Genomic DNA, 20,371 nt, shown 5'->3' on the forward strand with positions numbered 1-20,371 from the left:
GTACACAATAGGAGGCTGCAGATGACACAACAGCAGTTAATGTTCAGGAATCTGGCAAAGTTAAGGAGGACTTGCTCAGGACAGGCCTCACCCAAAGTAAAATCCATTTCCATTCTTCTTGTGATCTAATCTGGCCTCTTGCTTGAGTCCCTTTTTCTTTCACTGGGCTGGTTGTGCAACACTTTGAGAAGTGTTTCCTTGGAGGTTTGGATTCCTGACAGACTCTGGATTTGCTTGCAGGTGATGAGAGCGTATTTCAGGAGAGCTGATCCCTTCTACGATGAGCAGGAGAACCACAGCCTTATTGGAGTAGCCAATGTTTTCCTTGAGTGCCTGTTCTATGATGTGAAGCTTCAATATGCTGTTCCAATCATCAATCAGAAGGGAGAGGTTTGTCATTCTTTAAAATCTGTCCTTACCCAGCTGTTTAATTACAGCCTGTGGATCTCACTACCAGCATGGAGTAGATAATTTCCAGTTTCATGTACTCAAGGTCTTCCCTAACAGTGTGGAATTGTGTAAATCCCATAATATTTTACTGGAGTTTTCAGACAGCTCTGAATCCCAGCAAGGTGATTGTGAAAGGAGAAAGCTTCTAGAGGGAAATAGCCCAAAATAAGTCCTTAGGATGAGCTGTAGCTCCACTGGTTTCACTGCCTGCCATCAAGAAAATAGGTTCTTAAATATATTCTATAAGAACAACTCCAAAGGCAGCAGAGCACACCAGGCAACATTCTCCATGCTCTGCATGAAGTGTGCACTTTGCAGACCCTCCAGAGACTGGTTTGAAGGTGAAATTGTTCCCCAAGTCACCCCAGTGTCTGATTTCTTTATGATTTTTGCAACAAAGGCTTTTTGATCCTTGCTCCACAGCATTCTTCACATAGTGCAACAAATGCAGAGTGCAAAAAGGAATGAAGTGATGGCTGCTTACAGACTGGGAGGGGCTGTCACTGTTTTCTGGCACACAAATAACTCTGACTCCTGCCCTGCCAGGTTTCAGGTCGTCTCCACGTGGAAGTTGTTCGAGTGAGCGGGGAAATCGATGACAGGCTGGTGGGAGGTGAGGACAGTCCTGACTACTCAAATGAAAATGACATCCCAGAGAGAAAACTTGTCTGCAGGGTGAGTTCCAGGTGTATCCCAACCTCTGAGCAAGCTTTTCTCTTCCTGTCCTGAGTCAGAAAGAAATCTTTGGCTTCTGGACATTGGATGTCTTCTCTTTGTAACCTTATTTTCTTTCTGGAATGGCTGAAGTAACACAAGATAATTAGATGGTGTTTATTCCTTTCATTAATTACATTAATATGCCAAAGGCTCACCCCAGGAATTTTGTTGGAATCCAGGGAAGGTCTTTGTATTAGGATTGGCACTGCAATATCCAATTCAAGAATCACTGCAGAATCCAATCAAGAGATGGGAGATAAACTCCCGTCATTCTAGGAATCATTATCTCTTAATATTTCTGTTTCTCTCAATATTTCTTTCTCTAAATATTAAATATTTTGTAAAATATGGACAGTGTGTTTATTACTGTTAGCAATAAAAAAAGAAAATTAATAGGAAGTATTTAGTAGCAGTTCTGTGATAGTAAAACTACAAGCTACAGGTAAGAAAAGAAAGGCAAAAAACATTAGAGGGAGTGGTCCCCAGTCTTTCTGACTTCTGGACAATATGAACAATTTGGGAGAAATTGTGCTTTTTTTTTCCCCCCACTTTTTATCCTGTCCCATAGAGCTCCAGTGCTTACAAGCAGGATGGGGCATTTTTGGCAAAAAATACTCCTGCCTGATCATGAGGATCAGAAGTCCTGCTCATTTGGTCTTAATTTGACACATGGAGAATAAAGATTATTAAATATATGGTGAATATGATGGCTTTGTTTAGATCAGAATGAGAATTCACAACATTTTGTTTCTATTTGGCATTGATTTGATGAGAGGACAGGCTAATTTTGCATTATTTGGAGTTGATTTTAGGTTATTTCCAGCATCACAGAATAAGAACAAGTAGTATCTTAAACCGAGGATTTTTTGAGCATAAAGGAGCCACTGGAAATATGAGATTTTTTTTTTTGGTATTCTCTTCAATTGCAATGAGTTTGGTGCATTTCACCATTAAAAATGAGCAGAATGTCACTTCCAGGAAATATGAGCCTGGTGACATCTAGTGACTGTCCTCAGCTGCTGCACTCCAAACATTGTCTCCAATGAGTATCAGTGCAGAAATTTTATTTGCTGAATTGTTTTTGGTTTCCTGTTCTTTTTTTTTTTAATTAATATTCTTTTTTTTTTTCTGTTCTTATTTTTTTATCCTTTGCAGTGGAGCATTGTTCTGCTAGGTGATGTTTTTAATTCCATGCCTGATGAATAAGTGCTTTTCATTTCTTTCTCACCTCCTTTCCAGATTAAAATACTTCAAGCTACAGGTTTGCCACAGCACCTGTCCAACTTTGTATTCTGCAAATACACATTCTGGGATCAAGTGGAGCCAGTTATTGTTGCACCTGAGGTGGATCCTTCCCAGTCTTCCATCAGCAAGGAGCCACGGTGCATGGTTGTCTTTGACCACTGCAATGTAATTTCTTTTTCTGTTTTATTCATTAAACTGTAAGGCAGGCAAAAAAAAAAAAAAACAGGTTAAGTTTGTGCAGCAGTTTTATCTGCATCTTTTCTCATATTTTATTTCATAATGTCCTAATACTGTTTTTAATTTCATTATGTTGATACACTAATTTTTTTTTTATGAGAACTCAAATGTCTTCAGAGTCCATTTAAGTTTGATTCTTCTGCACTGGTCATTGTACAAAAATTACTGAAGGTGAAGTGGGTTAATAAGGAAAACATCAGTTCATCTGAGAAACATACACTGGAATTTATCCACAGTAAAATTCACTGTGGATGAGGGATATTTATATGAGGATATTTGATGTCACTGTCTGAGCTGATCACTCTAAACTCTGCTGAAATGAAGAGAAATGTCCCAATTCTGGGATATGGGGCTGCTGCAGATGCTGAAGTTGGGTTGTTAGAGGTCACAACAGACTATTTAGGACAGACCCTTTCTTCCCACTGGCTTTGGAGCAGCTGAGCAGAGGCATTTTATAGAGACATCCAAAGTCAGCTTGGATGAATCTCAGCCAAATCACCCCAGTTGTCAACGTGTTCTAGCACTTCTCATCACACTGGGCAATTTATTCCTCTTCCCATTTGTGAAATGGATGTAACACCTTCTGATGAGTTTTGATTTTCTGATTCTGAGCATTGCAACATGTGCTTTGATTTTTTTCTGAGCCATTGGCTCAGGGCTTGCAACAGCCTGTCGTCATTTTTCAGCTCCTTATACATTTTAATCTTTGGAAAATCACATTCCTTTGACCTGCCTCCTGATTTTACAAACTGAGCCAACACTTCTTTTCCCCTGGATTGTGTCTTGGGAACCAGGGGGATTTTACTAAATGCTTTTATTAAAGTCAAGGCAGTAAAATCTCCCAGCCTGAGTCTTGTAGTCACAGTTACCAGCTGATTTGTCCTTTCCAGGAGGTTTCTGTGAATATTTCTGAAGACTTCATGGAACATCTTTATGATGGTGCTTTGGCCATTGAAGTTTATGGGCACAAGCAGAGTGGGGACCGAAAAAACCCAGCCCTGTGGGATTTGGGAATAATTCAAGCCAAAACACGCAGCCTTCGGGACAGGTACATGTGGGAAATACATCTTTGGTTTGGAATTTGGGAAAAATCACCACCTGAGGTGCCCAGTTTTGAAGCAGGTTTGGGGTAAGGAGTCAGATTTTGAACTGAAGGCCACTGGATTACTCCATTCCTGGCCATGAAATGCCATCCCTGTAATGCTGCCACTGGAAAAGTTTTATTCCTTATTACCTCAATTTGGATAAATATGCAATATTATGGAAATTCAGGCCACAGGGAGATGTTTTTTGTTTGCTGGCACCATTTGATGTCCCCAAAGTAATATTGTAGCAGCATTTTTAAAATGTGAGTTGTTTTGCCTCTTCAATTAGAAGGCAGCTCTGCATCTTAATTTATTGGCAGTTACTTCTCTTTTTACTTGTAGCTTAATCTTATGTTGACTATTAAGCTGCATATAAGGAAATTTAAAAGTCAGGGAATTATGGCAAAGAGGAAAAGGATGCTCTAAAATAGTGGGTTATGTTTGGTAGCTAAGTAGTGAGCACCTCTATCCTTTTTAATTTTGAAGTTCTACAAAAATGGCTGCTTCTTATTAAGCTCTGGGAAGAATTGAGAGAAGGCAGTGATATGAAGAAGGTCAGGAAAGTGCTCTGAATTTTGAGAGCTTGTGAGACAATGTCATATTTCATTCTTCTGTCTTCCATCTCAGGCTGATTGCCCTGACAACACTGAGCTTCTGTGGCAGGAGTTGAGACCAGAGCTTAAATGTGAATTGGGGTTTATATTGGAATCAGGAAAAGGTTTATTTCTGATGTTTGACTAAAATAGCTGTCAGGAAAATTTAGAAGCTCTGCACAGCTGGTACCTGTGTGCTCACAAATGGTGCATTTTTTGCAGCAGTTGTTGCTACTTCACTCTGCACTGTAAGCTCAGTGTTTTGATGTTTTAATTCCTTTTTCTTTGGGAAAAAAAAAAAACATCCAAAGAGGAGAAACATCCATGACTTGTTCTGCAGGTGGAGTGAGGTGACCCGCAAAGTGGAGCTGTGGGTCCAGATCCTGGAGCTCAATGAGAACGGGGAGTACTGCCCAGTTGAGGTGACCCCTGCCAAGGATGTCAGCACAGGAGGCATCTTCCAGCTCAGACAGGTGAGCTGGCACAGGCAGGGTTCCAGCTGTGCCAGAAACACCTGGGGAGCTTTGCTTTGGGTGGCCAAGGAAATGTTGTCAAGCTTAGGTGCAAAATGTGATGATGTGGAAAACAAAGCGGGAGGCAGAGCAAAACTCAGCTTAAAGGTGGTCAAAGCCTCCCTGTAACCTTTTTGCTCTGTCCTGTGCCAGCACCTGGCAGAAGGGACATCAGTCTCCTCTGAGCTTCATTAATTTTTAAAGAGGTCCAAGAGTTCTCTTTTATTTGATCCTTCCAGTCAAGCACTCCTTTGTTCTTTGAATTCTACCTGCTTTAAATTGTTAATGCTTAACTGAGCAGCTCACATTTTTAAAATGATGAGCTATTGATAAGCTGCTGCCCAAAGAACACGAGGAATCAGTAAGAGTTAGATACAGGCTGCTCCTCTGACCTCACCAACTCCTTTGATTTTTATTTTAATTTTCTTCTTTTTAGTTACTTTTTTTTCCCCCCTTACAATTTTACTAAAGAGCAGTTGCTTTGCTGCACTGATACCATCAGTGAGTCAGAATTTTCAGCCAAGGAGAGCAGAGCCAGAAAAAGCTCACTGAAATTCCAGTAGCTCAGTGAGACTATTTGCTCTCCTCTTTTGTAGGTGGGAAGAAGATCCCATTTTCTACCTTCAAAGGTATTAAAAATAAAACCCTATAAGGGTATGTTTGAAAACACTCCAGAAAAGTAAACTGGGGAGCTGCTGAATGCTGAATTTTTATTTTTCTCTGTAAATTCATAAATCCTGTAAATATAAATCCTTGCAACAGGAGGGGGATCTCTTAAACACTGGGTCATTGGGATTGCAGCACTTTGTTCTTCCCAAAAGATAAATATAATTCTCCTTGCCAATGGCTGCCAGTAGAGGTCTCTCTGGAATTAAACTTTCAGCACTTTATATTCTTTTTTTTTTTTTAAACAAGCATTTCAAATTGTTCTTTTTTGGCCAGGGGCAATCTCGACGAATCCAGGTTGAAGTGAAATCTGTGCAGGAATCTGGGACCTTGCCACTGATGGAGGAATCCATATTATCTGTTGGTGTTGGCTGTGTTCAAATAAAACATGTCAAGTCACAAAATTATCAGGTAAAACTCTGAATATTTACTGTCAGCTATTTCCAAAAGCTGGAAAGCATCAAGGGAATCATTTCCCATAGCAAAAATAACACTTTTAAGATGTTTTGTGTCTCTTCTGGTTCTGGTTTTGGTTGGGATTTTTTTCCTATTTTTGAAAGCAGCACAGCCTTAACAGACTCAAAGAAGAAAAGAATATGCAAATATTACTAAAATCCATTAGGAGTTTTTTGTGTAGATTTTACTTCAAATATTAGACATGGAAAGCAATATTAAGTAAGTATTCAAAACAAAAATTAATCTAAAGTATTCAAATTAAAAATTCAAATTAAACCAGTGCAACGTATATTTAAATAGTGTCAAATTCCAAAGGTTAGAATTCCAGGAAGCACTTATGGCCCACAGCAGATGTTGGGCAGTTCTTGGACAGTCTCATACAAACTGCACCCCATGTGCATCCCTCTCTTTTTAGGAGACACTCCAAGTGTCTTCTTGCAGTGCTCTTGTGAGTTTCTGGTGCACTTTGACTTTTTCTCTCCAACAGATAAATAAGAATTCAGTGACTCCCTGGAGCTGGCAAAGCCAAAATCTGGTGCAGCAGAACAGGTCTCTGAATTTGTTTGATTTGAGACAAGGCCAGCTAAGTGGAATAGTAGGAGAAGTCCCAGAATATTTACCCTATTGACAGTGTATGATCCAATCATGTCTGCTCCCCTTTTTTTGCTTAATCAGGATGGCTTTTCCTTTGAGCTCTGAAGTACTTGGGGTTTCTGTTGTCTCCTAACCAAGGCAGTCCTTTCCCACTGTCTGTCTGGGGTACAAAAAGGGGAATTTTTTCCACCTTTCCAGCAGCATCCTGGGCAGATTGTTCCTGTTATTCCCCATGATGCTCCTGCTGCCTCTCCCTGCAGTTTTTCCATCACAGCAGCCCCTGATACCCACATTTCCTTCCTATGAAGCCAGGAAACCCCTGAATGGAGGAAGTTTCCCTCCCAGGACAGCATGATTGATTCTTGCAGTTTTTCCTTGACCCACAACCTACAAGTGCCATTTTCAGCCTGTTTTGTAGGGAGAATTCCCAGGGGAGCATCCTGTCTGCCTCACCTTATTTATTCCCCAGTGAGTTCCTGATCCACTGACCAGTTCCAGACTTATCCCACAGAGCTGGCAGTCCCCAAAGTAGTACATTTTATCAAGGAGAAAGACTTCAACTCAACTTGAGAGAGAGAGAAACCAGTGAGTTATGCGTGACACTGATAACCCCCATGGGAAAGGGCCATTGAAAATCAGATTTTATGAGACCTGTTGCTTACAATAGGCTTCGGACATCAGCACCTGGATTTTTAGTCCCCTCATTATCATTTCTCTTATCTCAGTTAAATCAGATATCTGTGGAATATGAAAGATTTTCCAAAGACCTTGAACTAAGGAAATGCCTTTTCTCTGTAGCTTTTTAATTATAGCTTAGTTAAGTTTTTGCTTTCATGATAAAGGTAGAAAAGTAGGCTCTGGTGGCTCATTTTTGCTTAACTAGCTAAGTAATAACTCCTTGAGGATTGGAGCCCTCATTCCTTTTCCATTCCCTGTGAGGAGGGGCAGTTGTGCTTATTGCAAGTGGCTCTGCTTGGGATGAAGGTCAAGAATTATAGTTGGGAAAATAATGGGAATAAAAAGTTTCAAGTCTGCATTGTCACTCCTGGTGTGGCTGCTGTTCTAATTCCCTAATAATTGCAGTAGATTTTTGCAGTTCTTCTCCTTTGCAGCAAAGTTACCTCCATGATTGACACATCTCAGTTTTGGGGGCAGTTCTGGGCCCCCCATGACAGGACAGACACCAAGGGGCTGGAGCATGTCCAGGGAAGGGAACAGAGCTGGGGAAGGGGCTGGAGCACCAGGAAGGGCTGAGGGAGCTGGGAAAGGGGCTCAGCCTGGAGAAAAGGAGGCTCCAGAGGAAACTTTCCTCTCTGGAATTCCCTGACAGGAAGGGGCAGCCAGGTGGGATCGGGATTTCTCCCAGGGCACAGAGACAGGATGAGAGGGTACAGCCTCAAATTACGCCAGGGGAGGTTCAGGTTGGTTATTTGGAGCAATTCCTTGATGGAAAGGGCTGTTCAGCCCTGGCACAGCTGCCCAAGGCAGTTGTAGAATCCCCATCCCTGAAGTGTTCAAAAAATCTGTGGATTTGGCACTTGACGTTCAGTGCTGACCACGGTGGTGGTGCTGGTTGATGGTTGGACTCAATGGTCTTAAAAGTATTTTTCAGCCTTAACAGTTCTGGGATTCTATACCAGATTTTGGTTTTTTAGCACTTGCTGAAACACTTTAGTCCTAGAGGGATAAAACAGCATTTTTCTTCGCTGTCCAGGATCAACATGTTTTAAGGTGTTTCTCCTGTTTCTTTCTTGTATTCCACTTTATTTCAATTATTAAGACTTCTGACAGTTAACATAACTGTCAATTTTTCCATTATAATTACTGGATTGTTCTATTTGGTGTTTAGATGAGATGATATCAGCAAATCTTTGGGATGTCAGTGGGTTTTAATTCTGTGACCATTGCTAAACTCAGACTTTTATTTTTATGTAAGACTGTTAATATTGCTTAAAATAGTTACACCTTTTGCATTCAGTATGTTTCCTGCTATCAAAAAAAAAAATTAATTACATGTATTTTTGTGTTTTGGCCTAGGAAGAAGAGGATGAAATGGACAGTTATCAGGTAAAAATTTGAAATTCTCTCCTACAAATGCGGAAGTTTTCAGATTAAAGCATATTAGGGGTGGAGCTGAGTGTTCTTAGGGATACTCAGGTGTTTTGGGGTTTTTTTAAAGGACATAAGCACTTGAAAAAAAAAATTTAAGGGCACATTTGCAGATGCCATAAGAGTGGGATGGTGTGGGGTAGGGATGGATTCCTGACAGGAGGCTGCTAAACACTGAGGGGAGTGGTGAGGACTGGGATTTCCAGCTCCAGTGGTTAGTGAGTTTTTGAGTAGTTTGAGGGCAAAGAATTGTATAAAATTATTGTATAAAATTGTATAAATTTCAGCTGGGTAGTACAGAAAAAAAGCAAAAGAGTTGGCAAGCAAAAATATTTCAGATAAGATCTGGAAAGTTGAAGGGTTTGGATGTGTCTTCATCTTCTGCTTGGGTGTAGGATGAGCAGAAGGGTTTGTAGAAAATGTGCAAACCACAATCAGGAAACCTTGGCTTTCTGGGGCAATATTTAACGTGGTTTTTTTCCCCCTTTTAGGACAGGGATTTGGAGAGGCTCCGTCGGAAGTGGCTCTGTGCCTTAACAAAGCGCCAGGAGTACCTTGATCAGCAGCTGCAGAAACTCGTGGGGAAGCCTGGTAAGGAAAATGCTGTTAAAGGCAAAAGGTTGAGAGATGGGCACACACTTTTTATCTCAATATGTTGTCAAATTTAGAAAAGATGTCCATGGAGAGTTGGATCTCTGAACTCAGCAGTAATTTGCTTTTTTGGGGGGGGAAGTTAAAGCTGGAGAAGCCTCTATGAAATTGTTTGTTGGTTTGAGGTGTTTCTTTGTGTGCTGGGTTGTGAGCAGAGCAGGTTTATTCTGTCATGGGGGGTAGAAAGTCCCTGCCATGTGCCAGAGGCACTCAGAGCTGCTCTGCTGTCCTGACTGCCCTCCTGACATCTTGCAGATAAAACCGAGGACGACGCGGATCGGGAGGCTCAGCTCTTGGAGATGAGGCTGACCCTCACAGAAGAAAGGAATGCTGTGATGGTTCCTTCTGCTGGCAGTGGGATCCCTGGAGCTCCAGCAGAGTGGTAGGAGCATCCATTCCCAGAGGAGGGATATAAAAATAATGCACAGCCCATTCCTGCCTTTGGATTGTGGCCATTTTTTTTTCTCTCTTCAATCTGGCCTCTGTACCCTGTATGAGCAAAGTTGTTAAAATTAGGCCTCTTGCTTAAATTATTTTATCAGGTTGTGTCTCTGAAATCCAGAAATGCTGTTTGGTAAACGATGCTGTTATTGATCAGGGTGTAATTATAACCTTCTGAAAAAAAAGGAATCAATATTTATTACCACTGCACTTGCCATTTAAAAAAATTAGCTAATATGTTAACCACCTAGTTCATTCACTTAAAAGGCTGCCCTCTCATCATAAAACTGTATCTCCAGGAGCATTTTGTTGCACTCCTGGTTTGAGAACAAACTCTGTTTAGTCAGCAAGTGTTCCATGTAATTTTCTGAACATTAAAAATAGTAGAGAGCACTAGACTGAGACTGCTGTGCTGGATCAGCTGTGAGCAACAACTGCAGATAAGGATTTGGGGTTGTTTCACCTCCAACTCAACTTCAGTTCCTTGAAACTTCCTGAATATCTTTTCTGAGTGAGCCTCTAACAGTATTTATTGATGGAATTGAGTGTCATGGAGTTTGAAGCTGAAGTTTGTCAGAGCTTCTAAAACATAATAAAAATATCAAGTTCTTGTTGGAAACACATAACTTTCACATCAGTGTGTTTCATTAGGTTTGAAAACAGGGGGGGAGCTGCAGGAAACTTGCTCCAGGAAGAATCTGGTTTGCACCAGAGGGAATGTTCAGTATGATTCAAGCACTTCATATATTACAAGACTCTCTTGTTCACTATAAATTCATCAGTTTTGGCTCAAGATGTGTTTTGTAAGAAAGAGTAATAACTGTGTGGAGTGGCAGCATCAGTGTTAGTTTAAAAACTTTGAGACTGGCTTTTCTGATTCCCCATTTTCCCTGCTATCACTAAAGTAGAGGGGTTTGTGTTTCATGAATGTGTGTGTCAGATTAAATAAATTTAACTTTGCTATTAGGATTTAGGAGAGAGAAAACACTTCAGAAAGCAGAGGTCAAAGAAGATAATAATTCTAAGAGAGCTGATATAAAAGAAATACTAATTTATTTGAGTCTCTTGGAATCTGCAGCAGTAAATTAAAATAAAAGATGTTTGCCAAGGTTATCAATGGTCTGGCTAAAAATTGCAGACTGAATGCAATGTCCTGGGGGTTTGGACCACCAGGGACGTGTGCTGGGTAAATCTCTCTTACTTTAAATGCCACCATTGTCCCTGTCTTGTATTTTAGGACTCCTGTGGCTGGTATGGAAACCCACATTCCTGTTATATTCCTTGACTTGAATGGTAAGTGGTCCTTAAGATGGCAGAGTAATTTGGAAACAAACTTTGTCCAGCCACTGAGGTTTCAGAATTGAAGCAAGCTCTTAAAATTAACCATAGCCTGGAATGGCAGATGGATGAATTGGAGAAGTGTCCATTTTTCCTGAAACATATTGCTTAATGTTTTAAAATAAGCAATATCGTGTATGGAAGAAACCGTAGGGTTTTAATAATCCCGTTTCACTGCATCCCAATGCAAGATCCAGTTTGAACAATGTATTTGTCACATGCTCCTACCAAAGATGGGGAGTTGGAACCAGAAGCTCCAAGAAAATCCAGGAAGTAATCAGTTAAACAAATCCTTGATAGGATGTTTAAAAGAAAGTTAACATTTGGATGAGAGGTGTCAGGTGAGAAGGGGAGGTGACACTCAGCCTGTTGGGAGGAGACCTGGGCTGCAATCCTCTGGCACTGGTGGTTTGTGCACCTGGAACAGCACATCCATGGATCCAAGGGCTTCAGAGAGGAGCTGGTTAATAATTCATGGAGAGGGACTCTAGGCAGGACAGGTTGAGCTTCTCAGAAGCCAGATCAAGAGTTTGTTTAATCATGATCTAAAAGTACTGTGTTTTCTCCTGTTCAACCACCAGTTTATCTTAACAGCACCGCATATTTGATGCCAAGTGAGCTGAAAATTCACCTGTGGGCAAGGAAGGTGTGTTTGCCACAGGGGGAGATTCTTGCCCTTTATTAGGCACCTTGGAGTCTGCGTCCCCAAATCTTTGTGCACACTTTCTGTATAGAAATTGGATGGTTTTTTTTAAGTGGAACAATTCAGCTTTAATTTTGCTGGTGAAGTCTAAGTAGCTAAGGTGGGGAGTTGGGGATGAAAATGCGAATTCATGGCTTGCTGATGTTTTTTAAAAAGGATGATTGCTTTGTGTTTCCTCACCTTCCACATCCCCTCCTGTTTGCAGCTGATGACTTCAGCTCCCAGGATAACCTGGATGACCCAGAGGCAGGAGGCTGGGATGCTACTCTGGTGGCAGAGGAGGAGGAGGAATTCTTTGAGCTGCAGATTGTGAAGCATCACGACAGTGAGGTAAGGGAAGCTGCAGACCAGGGAATTTCCGTCTTCTAATTGTTCTTTTTATATGTCCACATGTGAAAATAATGCATCAAATAGGTCATAAAAGTGATAAAGCACTTGTTTCTCCTGTGAGCAACTGTGTTTTCAAGGAATATTCACTGGAAGTATAACCATGATTTGGAAAATAGTAAAACTCAAGGATCTTCCTTCATCCCAAAAACCTGAGATTCAGTTTGTATTTAACAAAGCAAAACCCCTGAGCAAATTAGAGTACAAAAGCCCCAGCTGAAAAAACAGTCAATCTTAATTGTTAACATTTTAACCTCTGCATTGTTACACTCATTATCCTCCATTTTGCCACATAACTCATAGTTTCACAACTTTACAGCTGTTGGTTTATAATTTCTACTATTAGGTTTAGAATCTCCGACTTATTCCTTACAGTTTTGCTCCTTTCTCTGATTTTTTTTTGTTTTTTAGAGGAGCTTTATTCCTGGTAGTTCTGTTAGGGATTTTTTTTTTGGTCCTGATTTGTGTTTAGAGCCTGGAAATTTGGCTACCAGGCCTTTTTTCTTATGGCTTGAAGATAAACCATTTAAATCTTCATTAATACTTACATTTTAACACGCAAGAAAAAAATAATCCAGCTTTTGCTGTATTGCTAGAAAGGCTTCAGCAAAGTTATTTCTCAAATACAGACTGGAGAATTTTTGTGGTGTGATGGAAGATTTCCACTGCAATCTCTGTTGCTCTCTGGTTTATCTTAATAAATTAGGCCAAATGGTCCTGCACTTCTGCATATTTTATAATTTATTTGCAATGATCCTGGATATTCAAAGATCTTTTTTCAAGAGGAAATGTTCCAGAGTTTGAGCAAGTTGGCATTTTAATCCCAACATCTTCATTTGGCAAACTGATCTTGATTTTTAAATGGCCTCTTCTAAAGTGCAGGGATTTTTTCTTCACAGGGAGAGAAACGGAGAAGCCGACTCTCAAAATTTATGTATTATGTATTTTTGCTAATTATGCTTAATTAATTACAGTTAATTATACACCTAATTATGCTTATTAGAGGATACATTTATTTTCTTTCTCCCCCCCACTTTTGCAGGTGAAAGCAGAAGCCTCATGGGACTCCACGGTCCACGACTGCATCCAGCTCAGCAAGGGGACGGCGGCGGAGGAGAGAGTTTACCTGATTGTCAGAGCCACTGTCCAGCTCAGCCACCCTGCAGAGATGCAGCTGGTGCTGCGCAAGCGCATCTGTGTCAACGTCTATGGCAGACAGGTACAGCTCCTGCAGCCCTTCCCACTTCCCAGGACTCACATTCCCTCCTCTCTCCCCTCATCTCAGCCCGCGTGGAAGCGCCGGATCAGCGGTGTCCAGTGGGGCTTTGAGCTGCCAAGTTGTTTTCCTGGTATCCCTTGTGTTGTGGATGATGACACAGCTTGTTTTTTTAAGGCATCTAAATATGAGGAATTAGTTTTTCTCTTAACCACTAAGGGCTTTCTCACTGGAAAAAGAAGAAGAGTTAATTTCTTGTGAGCTCAAGAGTTTGTATTTTGCATAAAGGAACTTCTCTGTTTCCCTAGCTCTGTATTAAGTCCACACATTGCTGCTAACCACTTGTATTTACACCTCCAGGTATCACCTAGGAATAGTTGAAGGAGAGATCCCTTGTGTTAATTCACCAGAGTTAATCACTCTTGGTCCTTTATGTTTTCCAGCTGATGCTCTTGCAATAATGTGTAGGTGAGAGCAGGGTGTTTGATAAATGGCAGGCAGTGAAGTTGTCATTCCATTTGCAGCATCATGCCCTGAAAATAATATAAATTCTGAGAATGATGGGGAAGGAAGAGTTTGTTCAGCACTGTCTGAGAATCCAGCCTCCCCTGGCAGTGATAATGACAAAGCAGAAAGCCTGGATTGTTATTCTGGTTGCACATCTGTAGTTAAAAACTGAAGCAAGAGCAAAGGGAATAGGTGTGGTCACACCCAGAAACCCTGAAGGGAACTCCCAGAGCTGGAAGTAGAACCCCAGTTCTTGGTGCTTCCAGCAGGCAGAAGCTTTTTCTCAGCAAGGGAAGAGCAGTGAATTTTTTGTCATATGGAATGGGAGACTGTATTGAACAGATCAATTGAATGTGCCAATAATCACAACCGGGTGAAGTCTTCATCAATTCTGTTTTCTACAGATTTAGTCAGTGCCGTTTTTTTACTTTCATCCGACACAGAATCTTTGGCTTTCTTCCTGTTTTTCTGAAAACCCCCGTCAATAACCTTTCCTGGGAGTTTGTCTCAGCAGCATCTTTGAATGACTCATCTCTGCATTAATTCAACAGTCCAGTTCTTAACCCTGCAAGGCGCCAAGTCAGCATAAACAATGACCATGCCCCTTAAATCATTCTTCATAACGATCTCTTTGGTCAAGAATTTAATGTCTGTACTTGTCAATATTCAAGACAAGTCACCTAGGGCTCTGTCAAGAAAAAAAAAAGCACCTCTAAAAGCAGCTGATGCTTGGTGAAACAGTCACCTTGCAAGGAAGGAAGTGACTCCTTCTCTGTATCCACAATAAGCAAGCAAATGATTTTTTTCCAGTTTGAAATCTTTGGCTCTTACATATTTATTGGTTAGACTTTGGAGTTTGGGCTTCTTTCATTGTGAACTGTATTTATTTCAGCTGGAATCTGTTAATCCACAGCTGGAATCTGTTAATCCACACTTTCCTCATATTTATTTCAGCTGGAAGCTGTCAATCCACGTTTTCCTTGTGTTTCCTCCCCACAGGGTTTTGCACAGAGTTTCCTCCGGAGAATGTCCCCCCGAAGTTCCATCCCTGGCTGTGGCGTCACTTTTGAGATAGTCTCAAACATTCCAGAGGTGAGGAAGTAACCAGAGTGTCTCAAATTGGCCAAGAGCCTCCAATTTTGTGCTTTCCCCCCTCATTTTGAGCGTGCTGGCTCTCGCTGCTGCCAGCATAAACTGCGGTTTGTAAAAGATGGAGCCTGTTCCTTTGCATGCTGTGACTTAGCAGCAGCCTCTGTCTCATCAGGTGTCACTGTGTATTTTGTTGAGTGAGCATCTATTTGCTCAGGTCCTTGAAGAGGCAGTTTGAAGAGAGATGGGGGGGGGGAAAGAGGGAGGAAAAATGGGCAGGTGAAGTGCCTGCTGCAGGGAGCACGAGAATCTATGGAAAAAAATAACAAAGTGGCTTTTTCTCAGTAATGTCTTTATGCAACTCTTGATTCCTGAGCATATTCCCAGTTAGATGCTAATCCTTTCTTTCCAAAGAGATGCTCTATCAGGGCACTTGTGAAAACATTAACACATGAAGAGCCAAAACTCTGATTGCTGCCTGGCTCTTTCATGTTCTGCTGCATTTTGCACTCTGTGTTGAAATGCTTCTCAAGCAATGTTCTATTTTTTTTGCTTCTTGCAGCTCACTTGAAATTTTGTTTTCCTCTCAGGTTAGATAACGCCCCAAATGTGCTGAAGCACTTTTTAATTATGAAATATCTGAATGCAGCCCTTTTGCTAATTAATGGCAATGTCTTGCTGTGAGACTCTCAGAAAGAGCCCAAAAAGCCTCAAAACAATAACCACGTACAGCTTGAGATGTCTGTGACAGTGGCAGGAGCACCTGTGCAGGTTGCATGGCACAAGGTGTTTATTTGGATCAGAATCTTAAATTGGGTATTAGGAAGAAATTTGGAGTAGATATTTACGAAGAAATTTAGAATAGATATTAGGAAGAAATCTAGAATAGATTTTAGGAAGAAATCCTTTTCTCCAAGGGTGGTGAGGCAGTGATTGCCCAGAGAGGTTCTGGACTCCCCATCCATGGAAGTGTCCAAGGCCAGGTTGGACAGGGCTTGGAGCAACCTGGGATGGTGGAAAGTGTCCCTGGCCATGGCAGGGGGTGGAATGAGATGAGTTTTAAGGTTTCTTCCAACCTAAACTATTCTCATGATTCTCATCTGCCTCTGAGCTTAAGGACAAACAGTACTGAGCTGGTGCCGTGTGGTTTAAAAATGCATTTTCTCTGGGAGTGACGTGGGAGATTTTGGTTTTATTTTCAAGTTCTGCCCTCTCTTTTTGCCTCCCCAGGATGCTCAGGGGGCTGAGGAGAGGGAGGCACTGGCCAGGATGGCAGCAAACGTGGAAGATGCAGCTTCAGCTGACTCTGAAGCCTACATTGAGAAATACCTGCGGAGCGTCCTGGCCGTGGAGAACATCCTCACCCTGGACCGGCTGCGCCAGGTCTGGCTGCAGCAGGGAGTGCTGAGAACACTGTGTGCCATCCAAACACCCTCCTGAGCACACACAGAATACCCAGCAACCCCCAAAAATACCCCAGTGCACACCTCAGCCTCCCAAAGTGGGCCTGTGGCAAAGATGCAGGGGAGCAGAGATGTCCTCACGCAGCTCCAGCATGGATGGGGCTGGAGTTCCCTGCTCAGGGCTCAGTTCTGGGGGGCTTGGTTTGGTTTTAAGGTTGTTCGTTGCCAATTCTGGTTCAGGAAAAGGAGTTGTGCGGCCTTAGCTTTTGTGGTGGTGTTCACAGGGGTCCCAGGATGAGGGAAGAGATGAGAATGTTGACTCCATGTTTCAGAAGGCTGATTTATTATTTTATGATATATATTCTATTAAAACTATACTAAAAGAATAGAAGAAAGGATTTCATCAGAAGGCTGACTAAGAATAGAAAAAGAAAGAATGATAACAAAGGCTTGTGACTGACCGAGACAGTCCAGACAGCTGTGATTGGCCATTAATTAGAAACAACCACATGAGACCAATCCCAGCTGCACCTGTTGCATTCCACAGCAGCAGATAACCATTGGTTACATTTTGTTCCTGTCCTGAGGCCTCTCAGCTTCTCAGGAGAAAAAATCCTAAGGAAAGGATTTTTCATAAAACATGTCTGTGACAAGCTTTTGCTTTCTGAAGCTCTACCAATAGTTTCTGCAGTTGCCAGTAGATTTTTTGTCATTTTGCCCACATTCTACTTTGAATTCACCAAAGCCATCCTGCCAATAAAAAAAAAGACATTGATTGGGTTAATTTTAAGTACTATAACTTGATCTGTTTACCAGGAAAAATACAGGAGAGAAAAACATTTGTTGAAAATTGTTCTCCTGGATATAAATTATGCAAGCACAAAGAGAAAAGTTATGCAAAACAAGCTGGAGCTTGTGCCTGCCCACTATAAATTCACAGGGAAGTGTGATGCACTTTAAATATTGAAAGCAAGTTCCCTGTCATTTATAATTAGTTTAAAGGATTAAAATAGGAGCACAGCTAGGAAAGAGAGTCTCAGTCTTTGCATCTCTGTCATCTCCTAGAATCAAGACTGCAAAATCCTACACGTGCCAATCAGCAAAATACCAGATGTTAAAATTTATCCATTCATAATTTTAGCCGTGTAAACTTTACAGACAGCAGCCTGTGCCACAAGGCAGCTCAGAAACATTTTACTTGTATAGACAAAGCTATCCTGGGATGATCAGAGCTTTAATTCTTGCCAAATACATTTATTTTCTCCATTTTGCTCTCTGTGACTGCCAGGAAGTTGCTGTAAAGGAACAGCTGATGGGAAAAGGAAAACTCTACCGCAGGAGCCTGAGCTCCCCCAACGTGAACCGGGTGAGTTCTCCCTGCTGGCATCTCCAGCAGCTCCACTCTTCATTCTCAGGTCCTGGAGTCATGGAATAGAGCAATGAATTTCCTTCTTTTTGACCCCTCTGTGCTGTTCGGGTTTTTTTTTCCCTGAACAATGGATATTTTTCATTTCCTTTCCAAGTTGAAGGGTTTTCTTTTTTCTCTTTTTCTTTAGAAGATGTGAAAACAAGTTACAAGTATAAGGTGAACTTAAGCTTTGTACCAGTGTTGTGCATAAAAATGAGACTTCTTCTACCCAAAATTTGGAAAGAAATTATTTGATAGAACTGATTATCAAACTAATGACAAATTCTGGCTCCTCCCAGGTCAAGAATTAAATTTTCACCTTTAATTTCTTGGATTTTGTTTCTGCTTTAACCACAAAACTGTTTCTTTTCAGCCTTACTAGTCAAGAGGCATAGTTATGAATTTTTGGAAGTTCTTGTTAAGAAATAATTCTGCTTCTTTTAACTCTTCCAGCTTTCTGCAAGCCGCCAGGATTTAGCCCCCCCTTATAACCTGAGCAGTAACAGGGTGAGTATCTGCAGATCTCCTGGGAAAACTGGGGAAAAAAGGAAATTTCTCTACTCTACCAGTGATTAGGAGCATAAAAAGGAAATATCTGTGAAAAATGGGCCACCCCCATGTGCTCCTGGATCCTTGGGACAGAAATAGGTTTGGATGTGCTGCTCTGGGCCTCTCTGGGGAAGTTCCCAGCTCTTGTCCCAGCCCCTGTGGGATGCTCAGGAGCATTTTCCAGCTTTAGAGCTCTTCCAGAGCTTTCACCTGGGTGGAGGAAAAAATTCTGGGAGAAAGGAAGAGGTTTGGGTCCCTATGTTCAAGTCCAGCTCTAGACAGAATAAAGGCTGTGAAGAAAGTCCCTGACCTCCCAGTGGTCCTCATCTTGTGGTGGGTGGTAATCCAGCCCATTTCACTCCTTAAAAACACCATTGTAGACCCAAAGCATTCCTTTAAAAGGTGAAAAATTAAATTTAAGCTTATTTTCCAAATCCTAGATCAACTGAAGGATCTCCTCCTGATAGATATTCTGCCCAGCAAGTGTGGAGTCATTTTGAGGGGGAGAATCTGGTGGTGACAAGGCATTTTAATGCATAATGCAGTTGCACAGAATAATAGAATTTTGATGTAGTGCTCCAGCATTGGTTGCTAAATCTGCTACATCTGATCCATGGAGAGAATGCTAAAATATGTGCAGGTGATAAAGTGTTTGTAGCAACTTCTATTTGGAGAGAACTGTGGGGTGTTTCAATACTGTAAGGCTTTTAAAGCAAAAATTAAAGATTAGGATTCTTAATGATTTCTGTTTTTCTCCTCCCTTCCCCTCAATGATTTCTCTCATTGCATGTTTCAGAGTCCAAAGGTCCCAGCAGAGGTAATGCATTAGGTCCACCTAATGAGTGGGATAATAATTTTATCTCACTATAAAGTTGATTTTGCTCACTCACACGCTTTTATTTCCTGCTTTGAAGATGCTGCTGGTGGTGCCTCATTTGCATAGCACAGAGCAAACGAGTTTTTCCATTGAAATGCTGTCATTAATGCAGTGTGAACTGGTACAAAGCAGAGAACTTTTCTCCTTGGGTGCATCTGATGGGTTCTTAAAGAGCTGGAGCTGTTCAGTGCCATCTCTCACAGATTTTTGGACAGGGTGAAGTAATTTCAGAAATAACTCCCTCTCAGCTGAAAAAACCAGACATGAAAGCAAGCAAATATCTAAATATCTGCCAGTGAATATTAGCCTGGAGATGAGATAAACATTGAGACTTTCTCTCAAATCTTGCTCAGCCTTTATGGCTTTTATAGTTCAGTGTGAGCAGCTCTTGATTTCTGTGAACAAATGACTTTAAAATAATCAGTGGGCCAATGGAAAACATGCTTTTTTCTTAATTTTGTGGTAGTGCTCTCAGAGGAATGACCCAAGCTTTGGTTAGCTGGAATTTTTGGCAGTGGTTTGCATGAGGTTTTGCAGCTCTTGGCCATGGCTGTAGTTGCTGCCAGAGACTCTGTGCTGCAGGAATGTGGAGCTGAGGTGGTGGAGCTGCTCCCCTTGCTTGCAGTGAGCTTCAACCCAAGGCACTTGTTCCTCAGGACATGGAGATGGGACCTCCCCAGCTGGGAATTCCTGGTGTGGAAGGGATCTCTGGTTCCAGGCCACGTTGGACGGGGCTCGGCACAGCCTGGCTTAGTGGAAGTGTCCCTGCCCATGGCAGAAAGTGGAATTTAAATTTGGTGATCTTTAAACCCTCCAAACCCAAACTATTCTGTCATGCCATGATCCAGTTTCAATTAGAAGATGAGCAAAAGCTTTTGTAATCCCAGTGAAATATTTAACAAATCCTTAAATGTCCTTATAGCACCTGGACATCACAGAGCTCACTGGTGAGATCAGTCCTGGCCAATTTAGCATAAAGGACCTGAGAAGAGCTTGACAGGCATAGTTTTGGTTAAGCTGGATGTCCTTGCCCCTTGGTGAGAAATTTGGGGGCAAAGAAGTCTTCTCCAGCAGTCATGGATTGTTATTTTATTGCCATTTTACCAGGAACTGGGTGTTGTTTATGATAATAAGCCAA

At 41.6% G+C, this 20,371-nt stretch overlaps 1 protein-coding gene across 1 annotated transcript in view; it reads left to right on the top strand.

Annotated features, from left to right (window-relative positions):
• Positions 1 to 20,371, top strand: part of KIF13B (kinesin family member 13B) — a 124,354-nt gene that overhangs the window by 78,793 nt on the left and 25,190 nt on the right. The window contains exons 20-36 of the mRNA XM_036379870.2: positions 241 to 390; positions 997 to 1,125; positions 2,407 to 2,577; positions 3,540 to 3,697; positions 4,668 to 4,800; positions 5,782 to 5,916; positions 8,593 to 8,622; positions 9,156 to 9,255; positions 9,571 to 9,697; positions 10,994 to 11,049; positions 12,003 to 12,127; positions 13,227 to 13,403; positions 14,907 to 14,999; positions 16,227 to 16,379; positions 17,688 to 17,765; positions 18,261 to 18,314; positions 19,153 to 19,173. Coding sequence (XP_036235763.1) covers positions 241 to 390; positions 997 to 1,125; positions 2,407 to 2,577; positions 3,540 to 3,697; positions 4,668 to 4,800; positions 5,782 to 5,916; positions 8,593 to 8,622; positions 9,156 to 9,255; positions 9,571 to 9,697; positions 10,994 to 11,049; positions 12,003 to 12,127; positions 13,227 to 13,403; positions 14,907 to 14,999; positions 16,227 to 16,379; positions 17,688 to 17,765; positions 18,261 to 18,314; positions 19,153 to 19,173 — 1,890 coding nt within the window. The remainder of the gene's footprint in view (positions 1 to 240; positions 391 to 996; positions 1,126 to 2,406; positions 2,578 to 3,539; positions 3,698 to 4,667; positions 4,801 to 5,781; positions 5,917 to 8,592; positions 8,623 to 9,155; positions 9,256 to 9,570; positions 9,698 to 10,993; positions 11,050 to 12,002; positions 12,128 to 13,226; positions 13,404 to 14,906; positions 15,000 to 16,226; positions 16,380 to 17,687; positions 17,766 to 18,260; positions 18,315 to 19,152; positions 19,174 to 20,371) is intronic.

This window comes from Molothrus ater, chromosome 3, assembly GCF_012460135.2.
Source record: "Molothrus ater isolate BHLD 08-10-18 breed brown headed cowbird chromosome 3, BPBGC_Mater_1.1, whole genome shotgun sequence".
Taxonomy (NCBI): domain Eukaryota; kingdom Metazoa; phylum Chordata; class Aves; order Passeriformes; family Icteridae; genus Molothrus; species Molothrus ater.